The sequence below is a fragment of the Aricia agestis genome, chromosome 4, assembly GCF_905147365.1.
Source record: "Aricia agestis chromosome 4, ilAriAges1.1, whole genome shotgun sequence".
In the NCBI taxonomy this organism is placed as follows: domain Eukaryota; kingdom Metazoa; phylum Arthropoda; class Insecta; order Lepidoptera; family Lycaenidae; genus Aricia; species Aricia agestis.
In genome coordinates this window covers 22,154,320-22,176,326 of record NC_056409.1, presented here as the reverse complement: position 1 = coordinate 22,176,326, position 22,007 = coordinate 22,154,320, and the positions used below count along the sequence as shown (strand labels likewise).

General features: G+C 39.2%; 3 protein-coding genes across 4 annotated transcripts in view; 1 reads left to right on the top strand and 2 right to left on the bottom strand.

The window, feature by feature from the left end:
• Positions 1-5,995, bottom strand: part of LOC121726216 (integrator complex subunit 1) — a 30,066-nt gene extending 24,071 nt beyond the window's left edge. The window contains exons 1-4 of the mRNA XM_042113453.1: positions 5,725-5,995; positions 5,163-5,335; positions 4,804-5,073; positions 4,568-4,703 (exon numbers count right to left, since the gene is read on the bottom strand). Coding sequence (XP_041969387.1) covers positions 4,568-4,703; positions 4,804-5,073; positions 5,163-5,335; positions 5,725-5,875 — 730 coding nt within the window. The 5' untranslated portion in view covers positions 5,876-5,995. The remainder of the gene's footprint in view (positions 1-4,567; positions 4,704-4,803; positions 5,074-5,162; positions 5,336-5,724) is intronic.
• Positions 5,996-10,516: 4,521 nt separating this feature from the next.
• Positions 10,517-15,889, bottom strand: LOC121726233 (interaptin-like). 2 transcript variants are annotated; one of them, XM_042113484.1, is made up of 14 exons: positions 15,711-15,889; positions 15,355-15,518; positions 14,734-14,936; positions 14,187-14,374; positions 13,890-13,996; positions 13,021-13,195; positions 12,835-12,930; positions 12,543-12,748; positions 11,984-12,440; positions 11,834-11,893; positions 11,634-11,765; positions 11,192-11,320; positions 10,874-11,014; positions 10,517-10,735 (listed from the first exon to the last, which is right to left on the bottom strand). In XM_042113484.1, the coding sequence occupies exons 1-14, from the start codon at positions 15,822-15,824 to the stop codon at positions 10,643-10,645; spliced, it is 2,265 nt and encodes a 754-aa protein (XP_041969418.1). In that variant the 5' UTR covers positions 15,825-15,889; the 3' UTR covers positions 10,517-10,642. The 2 variants fall into 2 exon arrangements, with proteins under 2 accessions (XP_041969418.1, XP_041969419.1); XM_042113485.1 differs by lacking the exon at positions 15,711-15,889 and adding an exon at positions 15,628-15,656.
• Positions 15,890-16,990: 1,101 nt separating this feature from the next.
• LOC121726234 (ATP synthase-coupling factor 6, mitochondrial) lies at positions 16,991-18,496 on the top strand. Its single transcript, XM_042113486.1, has 3 exons — positions 16,991-17,146; positions 17,309-17,454; positions 18,255-18,496. Exons 2-3 carry the CDS (start codon positions 17,309-17,311, stop codon positions 18,424-18,426), a joined length of 318 nt encoding a protein of 105 aa, XP_041969420.1. The 5' UTR covers positions 16,991-17,146; the 3' UTR covers positions 18,427-18,496.
• The last annotated feature ends 3,511 nt before the right edge of the window (positions 18,497-22,007 follow it).

Sequence of the window (22,007 nt, the reverse complement as noted above, 5' to 3'; positions counted from 1 at the left end):
GGCTTTATTATAGTCCACGAATTCGATATAATATGGTTGTCCATACTCGTTTTGTTTTTCTATCAATTACTTTAGAGAATGAATATGGTCAACAGTCGGGAAATCGCTACAGAAGCCTGCCTGTTCTTTTGGTTGTTGTTCATCTAGGTTTTTTTTAGGCGGTCTAGGATAATTTTGCTGAAGATTTTATAAGTAATCGCCATTAGACTTATGGGCCTGTAATTATCGATTTTGTTTTTGTCTCCCTTTTTGTGGATGGGTATTATAGTTGATTTTGTCCATTGTCGAGGTATTGTTTCTGTTGTGATAATCATGTTAAAGAGCTCTGTTAGAGGCTGCACTAAAACATCTGCTAATCCTTTTAGAAGTTCATTTGTTATCATGTCCTCGCCGGGGACTTTATTGTTTTTTTGGGACATAATGGCTTTTCTAGTTTCTGCCGGAAGTATGTCTGGGACTTTTCCCTCGTTTATATTGCAGTGGATTGAATCATTGTTGTTTGTTCTTGTTTCCGGTAAGTTATATAAGTTTCGGTCAAAATCTGTACCTGTTTTATTTATTGTTTCTCTTTACTTGGTTAACATTTCATCACCTTTTCTGTTTTTTGTTTTAATTTCAGGAATCCATTCTTTGTATTCTTTTAGAGTTTTAAGTGCTTTCTTTATTCCTCCTGTTTTTTCTATTTCTTGTCTAATATGTGTCACTCTTAATTCTTTGTTATGTTTCCTTATATTTATATTAATTATTTTGCTGATATCTTCTATTTTTTTGAGATTGTTTTTTCATCATATTAAAAAATATGATGTATGTGTATGTATGTATGTATGTATCATCATATTAAAAATTAACAAATATATACTTTTACGAGCCTTTATGCAACTCTTTTTATGATTTTTATATTTATATGTAACAATACTGCAAATGGTGTTTTTCTATGGTATATTTATTTAGAAATCAGAACATATACATTATACATGTTCTGATTTCGAAATAAAGGAAATAAAATAAAAATAATTTCCACCAAGAAACTATTGTATAATACATGGGTTCCCAATCTTTTTCAGCCTGTGGCAGTTACATGTAAAATATTTTGTCACGGTGCCCTACTCTACCCAGCTATTAGGAAAAGACACACACACCTAAGCAGGTAAATAGTAATAAACAAATATTTAACCATCTTCCTGATTTCATCGTCCACTGCTGGACATAGGCCTCTCTCAATAAACGCCAAGATGACCGATCTCCTGCTACTCGCATCCAACATGGGCCTGCAACTAAGCGGAGATCGTCGTCCCACCTAGTTGGAGGTCGACCTACACCCCGATTTCCCAGCCTTGGTCTCCATTCCAGAGTAAGTTTACTCCAGCCATCGTCTGTTCTTCGAGCTACGTGACCAGCCCAGTTCCACTTCAGCGTACTGATTCTCTGCACTATGTCGGTGACTTTAGTTCTTTGACGAATTGTTTCATTTCGAAGCTTATCCGCCAAAGAAACTCCGAGCATAGCGCGTTCCATAGCACGCTGAGCGACGGAAAACTTACGAGCTGGCCCTGCTGTAAAAGGCTAGGTTTCCGCCCCGTAGGTCATAACGGGAAGCACGCATTGATCGAAGACTTTCGTCTTCAAGCTCTGCGGAATATGCGACGTGAGAATGTGGCTTAGCTTCCTGAATGCTGCCCAACCCAACTGTATCCTCCTATCGGTTTCTCTCTCGAAGTTATGTCTACCTACCTGCAGTATGTGCCCCAAATAGACATATTCCGTTACGACTTCGAGAAAGACACCGTTAACTGCAACCGGTCTCGGGAGAACATGTTCGTTGAACATGACTTTCGTCTTGTCCAAGTTCATCCCGAGACCGATTCGCCGGGAGGATTCATTTAGGTCGTTCAACATTCTGCCAATATGACGATATCGTCAGCGAAACGAAGGTGTGAGAGGTACTTGCCATTAACGTTTATGCCACGTCCTTTCCAGTTTAGGGTCTTGAAGGCGTCCTCTAACGCATTTCTGAACAGTTTCGGGGAAATAATATCCCCCTGTCTCACTCCTCGATGCAAATAGATTTGCCTTGTTGTGGCCCCCTGTACTCGGACGGACATAGACGCGGCATTATATAGACCTTTCAAAACTTCGACGTAACGCCAATCGACTTGACATCGTTGCAGGGCTTCCAGAACAGCCCAGGTCTCAACAGAGTCAAAAGCCTTCTCATAGTCCACAAAGGCAAGGCACAGTGGCTGCCTGTACTCATGTGACTTTTGTACAACTTGCCTTAAGGTGTGAATATGGTCTATGGTGCTAAAGCCTCTGCGAAACCCAGCCTGCTCCGGTGGCTGGCATTCGTCAAGTTTATTGGATAGGCGATTCGTAATGATCCTAGAAAACAATCTATATATGTGACTCAAAAGCGAGATGGGTCTATAATTTTTAAGAAGGGTGTTATCGCCCTTCTAAAAAAGAGAACCACCTCGCTTTTAAGCCACTTTTCGGGGGAAACTGCCCGTTGAAGAACAAAATTAAAGACTTTACGAAGCTCTCTCAAGACGGGTTCGCCTCCCGCTCTGAGAAGTTCGATCGTAATTCCGTCCATCCCCGGGGCCTTTCCTCCTTTAAGTTGTTTCAGAGCCAATCCGATTTCGCCTATACTGACGTCAGGTAACTCGCCAGAAAGATGCCGTGTGAGTTTGGCACGCGGGTCGTCATCACGAGTATCAGGTTGCGAAGCATGTGAAGCATACAAGCGGCTATAGAAATCCTCGATCTCGGACAGAACCCCCCCTCGTGAGGAAACGATTTGGCCACAGCTATTCTTCACCTTCGTCAGATGACTCCTCCCGAGGCGCCTTACGAAAACTTTAGACCCTCTATTCCGCTCAATCGCTTCCGTGATTTCCAGCGTATTCGAGCGGCGAAGATCTCTACGTATAAGTTTCCGTATTCGCCTCGAGAGAAGTTTTACATCTGACGAACCCGAGTCCGTGTTTTCCCTCCGTTCCCTCATAAGTTTGAGTGTCTCACCCGAAAGTTTGGAATTCCTGCCCGCATGCTTGGGCCTGCAAAACCTTTCACCTTCGACCCGTATGCTCTCCACAATTGCATTTAAAGCCTCGTCAACTTCCATTGTAGTTTCCGAGATGTTAAGAGCGTCGAACCTATTTCTCAGTTGTAACTGAAATTTCTGGGTGTCAGCGACGGATTGTTGGGAGTTGGGTCGGAGAGTAGACCTCAGCATAATATGGGCTCTTTCGAGTTTGAAGCATACACTCAAGGATCCTCGCAGTAGTCGGTGATCGCTACCGGTATTGAACCTATTGATCACAGAGACATCCCTAAATATATACTTCCGATCCGTAATGATGAAATCTATCTCGTTCCTTACCACAGAGTCAGGGCTTCGCCATGTCCACTTTCTTTGGGGCTTCTTTTTGAAGAAGGAATTCATCAAGAAGAGCCCCTCTTTTTCGGAAAGTTGACCAGCATTTGCCCCCTGCGGTTTCGAATCCGAACACCGTGCTGTCCCAAGCAAGATTCGCCGCTAGCTCGTACTTCTACTTTGGAGTTAAAATCTCCCATGACAACATTGAAGTGGGTCTTAGGGGTGGTATTTAAGACCTTGGAGATATCTTCGTACATGGTCTCTACTTCGTCATCGGAATGTGTCGAGGTTGGTGCATACACTTGTACTATCTTGAGAGAATACCTATCGGTGAGTCTCAAAACAAGGTACGCTACCCTCTCCGACACACTCGAGATCTCGACAACGTTGTCAACGAGAGATTTGTTGACGAGGAATCCCACGCTGCCCCGGTATGTATGATCTCCCTCTCGGAAGTAGAAAAGGTGACCCGATGGCAGAATCATGGTGTCTTCCCCTTGTCTTCGGACCTCGCACAACCCTAACACGTGCCAACGGATTTTTTCCAATTCTACCTCCAGTTCGACTAGGTGGTCTTCGAGTCTAAGCGTTCGTCCGTTGTACGTCGCCAGGTCCAGTTGGTGGTAGCGATCCGTAGCCCAGAGATTCTTAGCACCCCTCGCAGTGCCGTTACCATGGCTGCTACCGTGGCCAGGAATAGTACCGCTACCGGGAACTAGGGGCCATCTTTTTCTGGTGCGTTTCATAAGAGGAATTTGCTCATAATTGCCACGCGGAGCACGCGGATTGGCAATCTGACAGGGGGCCAATGAATCAAACCATCAATGCTGCAGCCCATTGATGACCATGGATTTCTTCACTGACCCTATCGTTGATGGTTTTACCGCCATCCTTCGGTTGACTTACTGCGCCTGATGTTAGATCTATCCCACACTAATTATTGTGAGATAGAACTACCATCAGGCGGGTGGTGGGGTCGTCACATCCCTATGCCTAATTTACATAATTAATATTATAATTTTATTTTATAATATTTGTGGTGTCGAATAGTGATGGAGGATTGACTCACGGCGCCCCTCTTGCCTTTCCACGGCTCACCAGGTCGCCGCGGCGCACAGTTCGGGAACCCCTGGTATAATGTAAGAAACTATTATAATGTAAGTACTATTTACATACAATAATATTTACCTATAGAACTCTCAGTGGGTATCAAGTGGGGAGGAGGATGTTTGGTGCCAAAAGCAGTGACAATGTTCTCCACCAGACATTTGCACCACAAACACTCCACCCACCATCTCTCATTCAATGCGTCTTCAATGTAAACCTGAAATTTTTAAGTATACAAGTAAGATTAAGAATACATTATTATTAATCCAATAAATTTAGAACAAAATGATTCTTGAAAGTATAACAATTTAGGTTACCTTTATAAATATGTCAGGCCAACTATTGCTGTCTTTGTGGCCAGCGTACAGCATATTACAGGCCAGTACGAACACCAGTGGATTCCCTTTGCTCTTAAAGGCTGTGCCCTGCTCCCTCTTTAGAAGTGTACACAAAGTTTGTGTAACTGTCTCGTGAGCGAACATGTTTGGTCTTATTTTAGTGAGGTACAGCAAGCTCATACAAAGAATTGGGTCCGGTTTAGACCTTTGTGATTTCAGTAAGCGTATAGAGCCTGTTAGCAAACCCAACTGGAACAAAAATATATGGAAGATTTTATTAATAAATTACATTGAATAATTTGAGTGAACCAAAGTAAAGTATTCAATTTTTAACTCACGAGCTTGTCAGAATTATGTGTATCCAAAGCTTGCAACACATTAGGTACCAAGTCTACAGGGTCTATCTCTAAGGATGTCCCAGATATGGCTTCAGCTGGAGACCCTATTCGAGCCCTTTTACTCGGGGGCTGAGTACCAAAACTCGAAGTTTCACGTTTTCTTTCCCCAACACCTACAAAATTACAAAATAGAGGTCTTAGTTTACATGTTGTAGTTAGGGTTGCCAGGTTGCTAAACCAAAAAGCCAGACAAAGCAGTCAGCTTGGCCGGACATTAGTACAAAAAAGAAATGTGTTCGGCAGCTCGTGTTCACCATACCAATTTTCTGTTTTATAGTGTATAGTAAAACACTTTTCCATCTAATAGCTATACAATTTTACATCTCATTAGGTGTAAAACCGTCTAAAATTTGTGTTTTGATGCTCTACAAAGGCCGGACTCCCTTTGATTTTGGCCAGACACGCAAGCAAAAAGCCTGACTGTGTCCGGCTTTATCCGGACGCCTGGCAACCCTAGTTGTAGTCATAAAAGTAATGACCAAAAAGTAGGTTGTAATCATACCGCTGGTTGACGGTTTGTGTATGTTCCTTTTTTCAGAGTCCCTTGAGACGACGACAGTAGACTTGCTCCCGAGTGCAAAAATGTCCTGGGGATGCTGAGGGGCTTTGCTCTTTCCTCCCCGGCCACTCGACGACATTTTGCCCCTTTCCATGGTAATTAATTAAAATAACACTCCCAATCTAATTCGTACTATGTACTCAAGACATTTCTCTTTTGAATGCAACAATAACAATATTTAATCATCAATAATTGTAAATCCAGCTTGTTTTAAAAAACACATAGATTAAGGATATAGGAAAAAACATAACACAGATTACTAGTTTATATGAAACATAACTTGATTATTGACAAATCTTCTTCTTCTTCTTTTTTTTTTTTTCATATAATGGCACTTCGGCTATAACCATGGCCAGTGTCGAGTATAATATTATGGCGGGAAAACAATATTCTTTAATACAATTTTTATATAATATTATCGTCAGGTCAGTCAGGTCCAAAGTCTAGTCAAAGTCTAAGTTTAAAGTCAATACAGTCAAGAAGTCAAGTCGGTCGATTCAGTAAAGTGGTAGGACGCTTTACTGAAACTTTTGATGGAGTTTTGGAGGGAACACAAAAGAGCACGTTTCTGGTTACTACATCACTTTCCCACACTTGTGCACGATCGAATATTTAATGGTTAATATCCTACCAATATTACACATTAAAAACCCAGATAACACAATTTTAGGAAAATAATATAAAAACACAACATCACTCTTTCACATTCTCCCAAAAACTCTTTCTTCTTCTTCTTCTTTAAAAATGGCCTCTTCTTTTGGCGTAAGCCCACAGATTACTAGTATATATTTGTAGCGTAAGCCTCCCCATATAATTATATGGCCTCCCTCATAGTATATATTATGTCTATGGCCTCCCTAATCCCTATTGATAAATCAAATTCGGCTGTCGGGCCGCGGGCGTCGGTAGGTTATTGTTTACTGACATTGACAGTGTCAGTGTCAATTATTACATCACTTTTCTACACTTGTGCACGATAACGAGTATCTAATGGTTAACATCCTACCAATATTACACATTAAGAGGATTCCACACCGCCGTTTTTCCATACAAACGCTGTCCCCTGTTTCCTCCCTGGATAATGCCGGTAGAGTTATGATTTTTTTCCTGAATATTTATGGCCACTATTAGCATGTCCCTATGTTTTCCTTTTTTTCATAATTTTATTATTAAAAAAGATAAGAACGTCCAAAAACCCAAAAGAATGGCCAGATTTTCCTCTGTGTTCAAACACCCAGAAAACAAAACTGGCTGAAATATACAAAAAAAAAATAAAACATAGGAACACAGCTCAAGCCTTCCTTTAATTCTTAATGGAAAAAGTACATAAATCGGTTAAGTTTTGGAGAAGGAATCAGCGGACAACGAATCGAAGATTTTCTGTTCTTTTATTAGAACTTTTGTCGTGTTGTCTCTATCGCGCTCTTACATTTTCAAATACCTATTTTCAATTTCTCTCGCCCCTGGTGTATCCTCTTAAAACCCAGATAACACAATTTTAGGAAAATAATATAAAAACACAACATCACCAATTCACATTCCCGGCAAAAACTCGACAGTACCAGAGGGGTTAGTGCGAGTTTTATTCGAAATGACGCATCGAGAACGTTTACGCGAATTTATATGGGATCAAAGCAGTATCGACGTTAGCCAGTAGATGGCGCTGCTTTGATTCCATATAAATTCGCGTTAACGTGCTCGATGCGTATGATCGAATAAAACTCGCACTAAGGCCCAATTCACACCGGATCGGCAGCGGCCGGCAGCGGCGCGAAGAGCACTTTTAGTGTGAAATAATTTTAAACTTTATTTACATACTTTAAACTACTAGTATCGCTTGAAAACCTCAAAAGGGTTCGAGGCGCCGCGGGCGGCCGCGCGCCGTCGCGCGGCGCCTCGAGGTGCCGCGTGGCGCCGCGCGACCGTCGGCGGAAAGTGCTCGCGGCTTCCCGCGACCGCGCGCGTCGTTGCGAGGCGCCTCGAGGCGTCGCGAGGTGCCGCGAGCACTTTCCGCCGACGGACGCGCGGTGCACAGTGGATCGAATATCGAGTATCATTAGACATAAGAACTTGAATTTCCAGATGTAATTTTTTTGGGCTGAAATATCAGTCTCCTAGTTGTTATTACATAATAAAATGTAAAAAGATGCAGCTACGTGTAATAATAAGGGAGTTACAATTTTTTTTATGAAAGTAAAGAACACGGATCATTTAACAAAAAAACAATAGAATATGTCAAGTAGTTCCAGACAATTTAATTTAATTCAGTTGGAAGTTTTAAATTGTTACTGGGGACACTGGAAAAAGAGAGGGTTGATACATTATATCACCATAATAATTTCTTTCTTCTTTCTATTTGAATTAAGTTTTTAATTAACCAAAATGAAGTACAAATGGTGCCGTAATACAAAATATGCCAAAATGTGAGTAATAATTAGTACTATAATAGTTTGTAATGTCGGCTGTACACTCTCGCCGAGACACAGCGAGGCAGCCCGAGTGCGAGAGTGTAAATGGGTGCGATCGCTTCGTCTCGCCTGTCTCGGACCCTCTCGGTCCGGTGTCGGTATTTTGCGCCCGAGACAAAGGGTCTCGCGAGGAAAGCGAGCGCATTACTGTACACTCACGCGTTTTTTCACTACTAGTCGCGCCGCTAGACAGTGCAGAACAGAAAAATAACAATAATAAACGTCATTATCAGTCATTATCTGTGAGAAATAAAATTAAATATGATTATAGATCTTTGGATTACATTGATATCTTTCGATGCATAGAGAAAAATAATGGTCCATCTTCTCTGAGTTCATAACTGCAATTGAACTAAGCGAGAATGTACATGATCGCACTCGGGCAAGGGGCTCTCGCACGAGACTCTCGCCCGAGAGCTCTTGGCGAGAGTGTACAGCCGACATAAGGATATAACGGCCAACCATGCGATTCCAGAGATATTATGCTCATTTTTCATGTCGGCTCCATACTAACATTTCTTAAAAAAAATATACTCCCTTATTATTACACGTAGATGAGTCTTTTTACATTTTATTATGTAATAACAACTAGGAAAACATATTTCAGCCCAAAAAAATGACATCTGGAAATTCAAGTTCCTATATCTATGAAACTCGATGTTCGATCCACTGTGCGGCGCTCTGAAGGTAGCGCGCGGCCGCCCGCGGCGACGCGAGCCGCCTCTGCCGGCCTCGCCGCGCCTCGCCGCGCCTCTTCGCGCCGTTGCCGGCCGCTACCGATCCGGTGTGAATTGGCCCTAACCCCTCTTTTGTATATGGGATCAAAGCAGTATCCACGTTAGCCAGTAGATGGCGCTGTTTTGATTCCATATAAATTCGCGTTAACGTGCTCGATGCGTATGATCGAATAAAACTCGCACTAACCCCTCTGTTGTCGTAACATTTGACAGTTTTCATGACATATGACTTTTTTTTCAGAAAGACTGGTTCTTCGGTAAGCGTGGTCATCGCGACAGTAACCCCCGATTCAAAAATCTAATTTTTATCAAAATGTTGAACTGATCAATTCACATAATATTTTAGAACTTTTATTTGCAAACATGTAACGAAAGGCTTAGAGTACCTTTCATGAAATATAAATTATTGAGAAACTCAATTTTCCAGCTCAGTGCTGACTGCAGGCTGATGATTATGAATTATGCATAAAATACACTCGATCGCATTGACTCGATCGTGTAAGCTTTCAAACAAAAAATTAGATCCAAGTCAGTCCACTGTTTGCATGTTACAATTCCACGGACAGACACACAGATGTCAGACCGTCCGCAGATATATTATGTTTTATATAATACGTAAAAAATTCACGTATGTATAAAACTTACATCTGCGGTATATACAACTTATTATTAACTTATATAAAACATAACTTACCTACTTATATTATTATAGTTTAAAAAGTAGGGGTGCTACTTTTTGGAGATTAAAAATACAGTAGAAGGCTTTGAACTTTGATGTTTGAATGCAATAAGAGATGCTTTCGAGTCTTGAAAATAACGTGTAGCCTGTTATGGGAAGCGTCAGTTTTATTGCGAAGCATTTCTAAAACAAAAAGATGAGTCTGACTTCCAAAGTAAAAACAATCCATACAATCCATACTAATATTATAAATGCGAAAGGATCTCTGTCTGACTGTCTGTCTTTCGCTTTCACGCCGAAACTGCTGAACCGATTGTAATTAAATTTTGTACACATGTCTAGAGCATGCAGATTAAGAATTAGTAACTTACTTACTACGTAAGTCTAGAGCCTGAGAACTGAGGCTTTATTTTGATGAGGGGGTTTTTATTTATTTGAGTACACCTTTGAGTAATTTGAGTACATATTTAATTGGACTTTCCAAAGCTTTAGCCACAGCGCAGACGACAGACTATCCGTGACGCACTTTTTAGTCCGTGGAAATATATTATAGAACTTATGCAATTATATGCACTGCACGTCGTGTGCTGCATAATATAATTGCATAGGTTCTATTTCCACGGGGCACGGACTAAAAAGTGCGTCACGGATAGTCTGTCGTCTGCGCTGGGCCTCAATCATACATTTCTGATCAAACCCAAAATTTTCATGAAAAAGATATCATGGTATTATTTTACCAATGGAACCAAGTAGGTAACAATTTACTTGGTTACTTTAAAGTTAATTATAATAATAAAGGGATATTAAAGTCAGTTTGAATTTAAATTATTATAACTTTTATTAGGATTAATATAATTTAACATATTATAACCACTTATTCTAAGTAACGTTGAACTGCTGTAACATCGAGGAACAGCAACTCGCAACTAAACTAAAACTAAAATCTTGTTCTTAATACACATTATCAACGAAAATAATTATTTAGATTTCTTGTCATTTCTATTCTTAAAAAATCGGCGTTCTTTATTTTTAATATTCTCCTCTCGGGTTTGCGACAGTGAAATTGCACCCTGCACAGAAAATGTAAATTTAAGTCGCACTAATTAACAAAACACTAACGCGCGGCTGCACGCAGAGACATATCATTTTATTAATGAACTTAAATTTTTAAGAATTACAGATAATCAAACTAAAATGAGCAGATTTACCTGTTTGGAGGCCGGCGCTTTCAATTTGAGTCCGCCGGAAGGCTGGGATACATCTCTATGACGTTTGAGCGACGCGATCGGACGCGGAGACATGGGGATACCACGAGATATCCCGTGGAACCGACGGTTCACTTCCGCAGCCTACGAACATTGGATTGGATTTTATAATTTATTATTTAAAATTTATTATTATCAGACCGATCGATTAATAATATATACTTTATTATTATCAGACCAATAAGAACAAGTGCTTACCATCGATTCTCAAATAAGTACAACAAGAAAATAATATTATGTAACTATTTCAAGTTAACTCACATCAAGAGTGTCACCTTCCAAGCTGCTATCACTGAACGTGTTGAACAGCAGGCTGTCGAGACTGGGCTCGACGCGAGGAACTACAAACTCCGGTCTCTTAGCCTTCACCGGCGACAACAGTACGGCTTTCTAAACAAAAGAACGGTCTTGCTAAGCAGCAGCACTTTAATAAAGAAATATATATTACTATATATTACTACTATACTAACGTAATAGCATAGACGATTTCCCGTAGTCTTTGGTAATTAAAGTGTGTCAGTCTGTCTACTATTTCTTTACGCTTAAGCCGCTGGACCAATTTTGATGTAATTTGGCATGGAGTTTCTGTACGGTTCTCGCGTGATTAGCGAATTCTGCGCAACGGATTTGCGGCCATCAATCAGCGCTGCAGTGTAGTGAGTACCTAATTACCTATAAATGTCCTCGTCAGACGTCAAGGTACCTTAGACGGTGTGAGCATGACGGCGTTGTCGTCGAGGTCCGCCGGGCGCGGTGGCGCGGGGCGGCCCGTCAACTCCTTCTGGATGTTGTCGATGGTGTTCTGCATGCCCTGGATCTTCTCTTGGAGACGCTCCTAGTAAAATAAAAATAATTAGAAGGGAGCATCGAGTTATCCAGAGGTAAACCACGATATTTTGTTACCTTTTCATGTCTCATCTCCTTTATAATGGACATTTGCTTGGTCACAGATTCTTCTTTGTCCTGAAAACATGTCATTAATAGATGAAAGTGAAATAATATATATTTTGCCGGTCAAATTGTAACTAATTTTTCAACTATATCTATAGTCACCTTGACGGAAGCTTCTAGGTGTTCTATTTTTTTGGTCATCTTGTTGTGTTTCTCGCGCTCCAGTTCGCGCTCCTGGTTCGTTTCCTGCCTCAGCCTATCCAGGTCCATCTCCAGCTTGGACCGTACATCTGTTCCGGTCTTCAACTCCATCATCAGCTTAGCGATGGTATTCGCCTTCGAATCGAGCTCCTTATCTTTAGAAGCGAGCTCCTGATCCTTTGCTTCTAACTGCTTTTTTATTATGTCGAGCTCGGTTTTCGTCGAAACTAGCTCCTTGTACTTTGTGTTGAGTTCCTGAATCTTAGTTTCGAGTTCCGCATCCTTTTCGTCGAGGGCCGTATTTTTTGTTCCGACGTCGGCTGTTATTTCTTCCAGTTTCTGATTTTTTGAATCGAGTTCTTTATCTTTGTTCTCGAGCCGACTTTGCAGCTCCTGCATCTCAGCTTGTACTGTATTTCTACAAATAGAAAATAACTAAGTTCTAAATCCAAGTCATATTTTACAAATTATAAACTATACTTAATTAAATTGCAGACTTATATATTATTTTGTAACTTACTTGTACATTTCAAAGCTGCGCTTGAGTTCTTCGCTATCGTTTACCTCATTGTTAACTGCATTCTTCAGTTCCTCGATATTCGCTATTTTAGTCATCATTTCTTGCCGACACTGTTCTAACTCTGTAGTCAAATTACAAATTTGATTGTCCTTTTCGCCAGCTTGTGCTTTTAGGGTATTAATTTCCTCGGCATATTTGTTGATATTCTGAAAACATTGTTTAAAAATATTTGTTGATTGTTTGTGAACTAGTAATTACTTAATATGTACATTTAAAACATTATATTATTTACCTTATCTTTATTATCAATCTGCGTAACAAAACGTTCCTTTTCTTCAAGTAACGCTGCAACTTCCTTTTTAAGTTCGTCGTATATTTTTGAAGCATCCTTAGAAGCATAAGATTCAATTTAATTTACCGTATAATCTTACGTTTTAATGACGTAAGGTTCCGTACATTACTAAACAGCTCAACTTACTTCCACTTTAGCCTTCATTTCTCTGATGAGTGCCGCGGCTTTTTCGTGCTCCTCCTCCATAGCGACCACCTTATCTATCAGTTCATTGTTCTGATCGCAAACACTCTGAGTATACTTCTCTTGATTCTGTAAAGCTTGTTTCAATTCTTTTTCTTTATTAAGCTGTTCCTTTAACCTATGGAATTAGTAATTTTTATGTAAATTAATATACCTGTTATATCTAATATATAGTCTATTTTAAGATGCCTTGGTGTAATCTATATAGTCCGGGTTCCCTAGAACATTTTTTTATTACTATCAAGCAAATTTTTTGGGAGTAGCTTTATTTTGAAAAGACGAACAACAATTTCATTTTCGAAAAATCTTGAATATGGTAGTTAACAGAGATAGAAGGGATTTAATACTTTTATTTAATGGTCCTCAAATATGGATTGATGTATTTGTAGGACAATGTTACTCTTAAAATATTATTATGTAACCATTAACCTATCAATGTACATAAAATCAGCTGGTTAGGATTGTGTAGTCAACCAAATTTTGTTGAATTACAGAACCCTAAAACGGAACCACAATCAGCTGATTTTTTGTATATTGATAGGTTAATGGTTACATATACGTTACATATGAGTATACATTGTCCTATAAATAGAACAATACATATTTTAGGACCATCAAATCAAAGTATTAAATAACTTCTATCTCTGTTAGCTACCATTTTCGAGATTTTCGCTCATAAAATTGTTGTTCGTCTTATCAAAATGAAGCTCGTACTCACAAAAAATAGCTTAATAGTAAATAAATAAAAATTCTAGGGAACTCGGGGCAATAGCATCCAATAACAAATATCTATCAATTACAAATATACTTACTCTTTTTCTTTTTGTTGGATAATATTTCGAGCTTCGCTCCTTTGCGTGTTATATTCCGAGACCATTTGTTTTAAGTCGTTCTGCAGACTGTTTATGGTGTCGTTCCTCTGTTATTAAATTGAAAGTTTGTTAAAACACGAATTGAAAAAAAACAATATAAAAAAATAAAAATCATTAGGCGTGTCCACACAGAGCCAGCAGTCTCGCGAGGCATTCGGTTATGTGGACGTGCCTCGCCCAGGGCACAATTCTTCGCGAGGCAGCTCGCTCTGTGTGGACCCGCCTGTTACATCCTACCTTTTCTATATCGAGCTTAAATTGGTGCAAATTCTTGTTCAGCTCATTATTAGCTTTGACCATTTCCTGTTCTTGAGCTCGTAAAGCTTTTACTGTACTTTTCAATTCGTTAATTTCAGATTCTGATTGTTGTTTGAACGCCGCGAAGAATTGAACAAGTTGATTCTGGTGCTCGGTCATTGTTTTCACTGCGTCAATATTTTTATTTTATTTTTTATGGATAAAAGCATTTTAATTAGGTGTTTTTAATGAATTAATTCCAAGCCAAAATATAATTTTACATCTTTTTAATCAAAGGCCATATAAGCCTGTTACTGTTGAAGTGGTAAATCTTTGATTAAAAGGATGTAAAATTGATGCAGTGCCTGTTTTAGCACTACCAGCGCCCCGGGCGAGACGTTTTCGGCACCCGTGGAGCTGGTAGTGCTGAAAAAATTGGCGACCCTTTTGTTTGCCTTCAGCGCCCCTTTTTATCCGGCCCCGTCGCCCAGCGTCGCCACCCCCTCTAACGCCGCTACTGCCCAAATGGTCAGCTTTGTCATATTACCTTTTTCTTCGAGCGTCACAGCCACGCCGGTGCTGGTGAGCTCGGCCTGGTGGTGCTGGGCCTTCATGTCGCGGACGATCTGCCCGGAGCGGCGGTAGGCCTCGCACAGCGCCGCCTGGTCCGCCTTGCACCGCGACAGCGTCGCCTTCAGCCGCTCGCTGTACTCCTGCAGCACCTCGCTGATCTCGCGGCAGCTGCTAACCCTGGTCACAGAATGTATTATAATAGTACTTGGTACCCTGGTCACGAATGGTGTTTTTTTAACGCTGTATCTCCTGTGTCGCCAGGATTGACAGAGGTATCCAACCACGAAAATCCTTTGATATTATAATCTCAGCTAGGGAGCCCGAGGGACATGCTAAAGCTGTCTTGGGACCCGCGACGAAATTAATCAGAAGATAGGAGGAGTAGGAAGTAGGAACTAGGAAGTATACGAAAGTTGTTTCCGATGTGTTTAATTAATTCGACATAATATGATTATCTATTATTAACCTTTTGAGACAAGACTGAAGACATTCAGAATAAAAAAGTCCAGTCCACCATTTAACCGATTATGCGGCTTTGTAGAAAAATATGAATTTTGTAATTTGTTTCTCAATAAAATACAGTAGTAAAAGTTACTTGTTGAGCGTATCCGGGCGCAAGCGGAGTTCTTCCTGGTACTGTCCGGAGATGGTCTCGTGCTGCATCTGAACTTCCACCATGTTCTGTTGCAGGCGTTCATGATTACCTTCTACTTGTTGTAGTTTCTCCTTCAAATCCCAGTAAGCTGTATCTTGGGCGACCTAATTTTCGAAAGAAACGTACTTACCTTTAAATATTACTACAACCAAATATTTTAGTGAAATTCTAAATATTTTATTCTAAACAGTTATTTGTAAGTATATATAGTACCTTTTTAAAGATATCCTATTATACAGGCATTAAATTACAGTTTTAATTATTTTTTATGATGAAAATATTTTGTGCGTACATACCTTCAATTTTATTATTTTTGCAGTTTCCCGCGATACTTTATCTCTAAGCTTTTCAACATCTGTGTTTATGCGTTTTCTACAAGAAACTTTATTAATGTTATCTCCTATTTCCATTTTTCCATAAAATATTAATTTTATCTTTTTGAAATAATTAACCTCGCTCTTTTTGAAATGTGGAAAAGAACGCTTGAAGAACGCGCGCCTATGAAATGAAAGATGGCGGGAAAAAAAGTTTTTTTTTACATTTTTGTCACGTAATTGCTAAGGCCTATTTTGTTTGATAATTTTTGACTTTATCAATCAAAATAAAATTATAACAACTAAGAAAATGAAAGTCTTTTGAACAAGAGTAATGAAAGAAAGTTAGAATCGGAGGAACCACCGACCTCCATTATACAAGTACGCATACAGTTTGTATAATGGAGATTGGACGTCAGTGAGAGGAACAAAAAATATACATTACGCACGGGCCACGGCGCACCTAGGGCAGGAAAATAAGAAATGTCTAAGATCACATGTTAAATATGGCCGAGGCGAAGCCGAGGTCAACAAATATACATGTTTGTTGACCTGACTTCTGAGGCTTTCTTATATTTTACTGCCCATGGTGCGTATACTATTTTTCTCATCGACGGAGGCGAAAAACGGCAACATCGGTGTTTGGTAAGCGCAGCGGGAAGAAAGTTGACGTTTTCCGCCCGGAGGTGAGAAAAATATTTTTTTTACTGTGGCATTCCGCATTACATTGGGATTTTGGGAATGGTCTGCCGTGTGTAAAAAAATTAAAATTATCTGAAGAATAGATCTAGTACCAGAGTTTTGTCGGGAATGTGAAAGAGTGATGTTGTGTTTTTGTATTATTTTCCTAAAAAGTGGTGTGGTTTTTAATGTATAATATTGGAAGGATACCATTAGATATTCGTTATCGTGCACAAGTGTAGAAAAGTGATGTAATATCCAGAAACGAGCTATATTGTGTTCCCTCCAAAACTCCATCGAAAGTTTTAGTAAAGCGTCTACCACTTTACTGAATCGACTGACTTGACTCCTTGACTGTATTGACTTTTTACTTCGACTATGACTAGACTTTTGACCTGACGATATAAAGAAACGATGCTAAAAATTGTATGCAACAAAACTGTTTTCCCGCCATTTATTATACTTGACACTGGCTATGGTTATATAGCCGAAGTGCCATAATAAAAGAAAAATTGACAGTGATTGACGACTGTCAGTTTGACAATTTAGGATGTGTTCCGAAATTTTCTTAGTGTTATGTAACAGCACATTTGACGGGATTTAATTGGTTACTGAAACAACAGTTTGCACAAGCAGCATACTGGGACTGAGACAAAAACGCCCCATAATTGTCGTCAAGTGTCATATTTATTGAAAAGAAAAGTGTCAAATTGTACGTTCAAATTCGATCTAAAAAGGTAAAAATAATATAATAAAAATTAAAAATAAGATATTTATTGATATGTTAGCAAAATTAAGTAGATTACGTCTTTCTAAAATATTAGGTTGGAACAAGAATGTTACCGGAATAATATTTTATAAGTTATGTAATGGCTATTGAAGGTTAGGTTTTATTTCAGATGCTCACCTCGTCACTACTCGGTGGATTTAGGGCTGCCCGCTCCTCGGTGGTCATCACCAGGAACTTGGCAGCAGCTCAGAAAGCTTCAGACCCTATTCAGCAGCTATTCCTTGATAAAATCAGGGAATACAAGCAGAAGAGCGTGTATGTATCTTATATCTTTAAACGAGCAATTCTTGTATATATAATTGGAATCTCGGAATCGTCTCCAACGATTTTCATTGAATTTGGTATATAGGGGGTTTCGGGGGCGATAAATCGATCTAGCTAGGAATCATTTTTAGAAAATGCCTTTTTATTAGTGTTTTATCGATAATCGATGAACTGAAAAATGTGACTCTTCCTGACATCTATTGGCGAATAATAAGGCTGCGTTTCCACTGAAGCGGAGCGGAGCTTAGCGGTGCCCGAATTGACCAATTTTGCTATTCCAGCGGAATGACAGCTAAGATTTTGAGCATGATGATTAGTCACTTCGGCACCGCTAAGCTCCGCTCCACTTCATTTCGTTGTTAAGTAACACGAAGTCAATGAGTGTTTGCTATACCAAGCAAAGCTCGGTCATCCAGGTACTTTTAATTTACATGTAAAGCCATTGTAGAGAAAAAAAGTATATAAAAAGAATAATAGATAAAAAGAATATAATACTTTTTAGCCTATTTGATATACAGTAATGAAATTTTCATTTCAATGTGTCACAAGTCACAACATAAATAAATTTTTTATGATCTGTGTAATTTTGTTGTTTGTGTAGTCAGTGCTTGAAATTCAAATAACTCTAAAGGATAAAAAGTTCTTGTAGATAAGTTATTCAGTTTAAAGCTGGATAAACATAAAAAAAAATATTATGGAGATTTTATTTTAATATTTATAATAATATAATATTGTATGAGAATCTTTATATTAGCGGTAAGTTTTACTCAATAAATTAATGTAATTTTCAGTGGTGGCAAATTAGTGGAACCCAGCCCCACTATTGAGAAGGAGCTGAAGACTGAGCTGGAGAAATTGGAGCGCCAGTTCGGAGGTGGCCCTGGAGTCGACATGACCGCATTTCCCAACATCAAGTTTGACGAGCCCAAACTGGACCCCATCGATGAGCAAGCCGCCAAGTGAACTACATATATATACTAGCTGAAGTAATTATTGTTTATGTAAATTTAATAAAAGGAGGTTGAACGTAGAATAACTCTTTTGAACATCACACCCAAAAAGTATGTCATTTTTGTTACCCCCATAGACTCTTATAGAAGTAAGTACCTAAGCTGAAGATGCAATTTATTCTTTTACAATATTTTTTTTTTTTTGCTATACTAATGTAAGATGAATTATTATTGCACAGTAATAAAACAACAAATTGGATCGTAATAAAATATAGAGTAAGAATAGATTTTTATGGTGTACATAATATTATGTAGCATGTAGAGGATTTGATGGGTGGAGGACTGTCAAATTGAAGTAGATAGATTGTAGTAAACTAGTAGGCATATTCATTTATGGAATACTTAACAATAAATGGTTGCCAGTAGTAAGTATTTTCGCATCACGTGCGAATTTTAAACCTAAAAGAAATTGGCCAAGTATGAGTTGGACATGTGAATAGTGTTCCATACCATTGTAAAGCAAAATGAGGCCAAATATTGTGCCTACCTGTTGTTATTATTGATATCAAGCAAATCACGTTTGTTGTATGGGAGCTCCTCTGAATAATAATTTTTATTTTTAGTAAGTATGTATTTTGTTTTATAGCGATAACAGAAATATACAATCTGTGAAAATTTCAATAGTCTCGTAATAGCAGCTCTTGAGATATGGCCCGAGACCAGTGGTACTTTATTTTTTTAGGGTTAAACAAAGGGTAAAAACTGTCTACCTGTCTCCAGGCTGTACATATATTTGACGACTTCTGTGGCTCAATGGTTGAGTATGTGGCAGCTCAAGCTGGGGGTCGCGGGTTCGAACCCCGCCGACGGAACAAAAAGTTCTCAATGTTCCCGGGTCTGCATGTGTATTAAATATGTGTACATGACATAATAAAAATCTTAAATACCTATGTATAGTAAAAAAGTATTAAATATATTTCCGTTGTCACTTGTCTGGTACCTGTAACATAAGTCCTTCTGGTACTTAGCACGTGGCCAGACTGTGATGATGTGCCGTGTGAAGCATCCATAGATATTAAGGGTGGGTCGCACCAGTGCAGAGGTGTGGTTAAAGTTATGGTTATAGCTAAGGCTAAACTTAGCTTTAACCTTAACTTTGACCACAGATATTGACAGATGTCTGCTGCGTTAATTTTTTATTAAAGCTACAGGTAATGGGATTAAGAAAAAATTGAATTACTTATCCGTAAAAATCGACAGAAAAAATATTTCTTATAACAACACCGTAAATTTCACGAAACAATTTCGATATAAGTAGCTGGTATGAGCGGTTATGGTTATCGTTAAGAGGATTCCACACCGCCCTTTTTTCCATACAAACGTTGTCCCCTGTTTCCTCCCTGGATAATGCTAGTAGAGTTATAATTTTTTTCCTGAATATCTACGGCCACTAATACAATGTCCCTATGTTTTCTTTTTTTTTTTTCATAATTTAATTATTAAATAAGATATGAACGTTCAAAAACCCAAAAAAATGGCCAGATTTTCCGCTGTGTTCAAACGTCCAGAAAACAGATTTGGCTAGATTATACAAAAAAAGCAAAACATAGGAACACAGGTCAAGCCTTTTTTTAATCTTTAATGAAAAAAGTACTTAAATCGGTTAAGTTTTGGAGAAGGAATCAGGGGACAACGAATCGTTGATTTTCTGGATTTTTTGCAGTTGTCTCTATCGCGTTCTGCGGTATAGGCTTGAGGTAAGGGAGACAGCTATAGATATTACACGTACTTTTTTTTTAATTTCTCTAGCCGCTGTTGTATCCTCTTAAATATGGCGTCCTTAACCAAAGATTTGACATTTTGCACTGTTGTTATAGTTAAAGTTTGTGCAACCCACCCTTAATATAAAAAAAAAACAAGTCCCAGCGCGGGCGGGCCGATGGTTGAGTATAGCTGCTCAACCTGCGGCCTAGTAATAGGGTCCCATTCTTACCCTTTGAAGTAGTAGAAGGTCCGTGGACCGTGCTCACGGCTCACGCGCCTGTAGGCTGTTATAGCTCTTGTTGCGGGTGTCCATGGACGATAATAGATTTTCACCAGGCAATCATGCAATATTGCTTCTTAATTCATAAATAGAGTGCATTTTTTAAATGAAATAAGGGGGGCAAACGAGCAAACGGGTCACCTGATGGAAAGCAACTTCCCTCGAGGGAAGTTGCTTTCCATGCAGCTCTTCTTGCAGCTCTTCTGATGGTGCGAGTGTCCATGGGGACACTCGCACCATCAGAAGAGATGCAAGTGCTTTGCCGGCCTTTTAAGAAGGAATAGGGTAATAGGGGAGGGTAAGGAAGGGAGGGGAATAGGGTAGGGAAGGGAAGGGAAGGGAATAGGGGAGGGTAGGGTAGGGGATTGGGCCTCCGGTAAACTCACTCACTCAGCGAAACAGCGCAAGCGCTGTTTCACGCCGGTTTTCTGTGAGAACGTGGTATTTCTCCGGTCGGGCCGGCCCATTCGTGCCGAAGCATGGCTCAGCCACGTATAAAGTTATGTATTCTCTTTATTGAAACTCTGAGCTTAATGCTCAGGAACTATACGCGGCTCGACTTGCGCTTAGCCGTAACGACACCGGTGTGAAGGTTGTCACAGACAGAGCAGGTAATGTAAAGATGTATATTATAGCACGATACATCTCGATACATCTTTCTATAGAAATCGTCAGGAGACCACACACAGCAGCTATCATGTATATTTTTACATCTTCGTATCTTAAGATACAGAGCTATATGAAAATATACATTTATATTTTATATGTAGGTACATCTAAATACATCTCAATATATTTCTGTATATTACTATACATCTCTTCTCTTCATAGGATGTTCAAAAATGTCTGTGATTATATTATATGTGTATGATAGACAGATACACACAGTGTTGCCACTTGCCACCCTAGCACAGCACTTCACAGCAGGTACTGCAGGCAGCCTGTTCCCCAGAGCCTATATTTTCAACAAATATCTTAAATCCACATCGTTCTGTTTTTGGCACAATATGTAACAATGCGCGCATCACAATTACAATGAACTATGAATGAATGAACTATCTAGTAAATCTAATAGCAAGTAACTCGAATGGCCATAGTATTACAACATTAATAACAAGAACAGCCTGTATAACACCTCAGCAGCTGAAATGTGCGTCTAGCGGGGCGGCTACCATTGAAATGTAGGGAAAGATACATTACATTACCCTGTTGTGTGTGTGATAGATTAATATAATGTAAAGATATACATCTCGGGATGTAATGTACATTAATATTTAATATACATTACCTGCTCTGTCTGTGACGGCCTTAGGTGTATCACAATAATTTACAGTGGTCTTAACATGAATTCATTATTAATGTTTCTCTTAGAGGTAAAAAATTGAAAGCAGTTCAAAGAAAATTATATTTGCTATCTCAATATAAATTATTCAGGCGCTGAATTTTCTTTTCGCAGTTTTCCTCGACTCGTATAATTAGCCAGAAAAGGGCTGGCTGTTTAGTTATTATACGCGAGGTAAGAGTTACTAAATAATTAAGCGTTCGTATGT

Excerpts from the sequence above, each read along its gene's own strand:
- LOC121726233 (XM_042113484.1), bottom strand. The coding sequence starts at position 15,824 with ATGGAAATAGGAGATAACATTAATAAAGTTTCTTGTAGAAAACGCATA. Across the intron at positions 12,441-12,542 it reads CGCAGCTTTGAAATGTACAA|AAATACAGTACAAGCTGAGA; the intron begins GTAAGTTACAAA and ends TTCTATTTGTAG. Across the intron at positions 11,321-11,633 it reads TCATGCTCACACCGTCTAAG|AAAGCCGTACTGTTGTCGCC; the intron begins GTACCTTGACGT and ends TCTTTTGTTTAG.
- LOC121726234 (XM_042113486.1), top strand. The coding sequence starts at position 17,309 with ATGCTCACCTCGTCACTACTCGGTGGATTTAGGGCTGCCCGCTCCTCG. Across the intron at positions 17,455-18,254 it reads GAATACAAGCAGAAGAGCGT|TGGTGGCAAATTAGTGGAAC; the intron begins GTATGTATCTTA and ends TGTAATTTTCAG.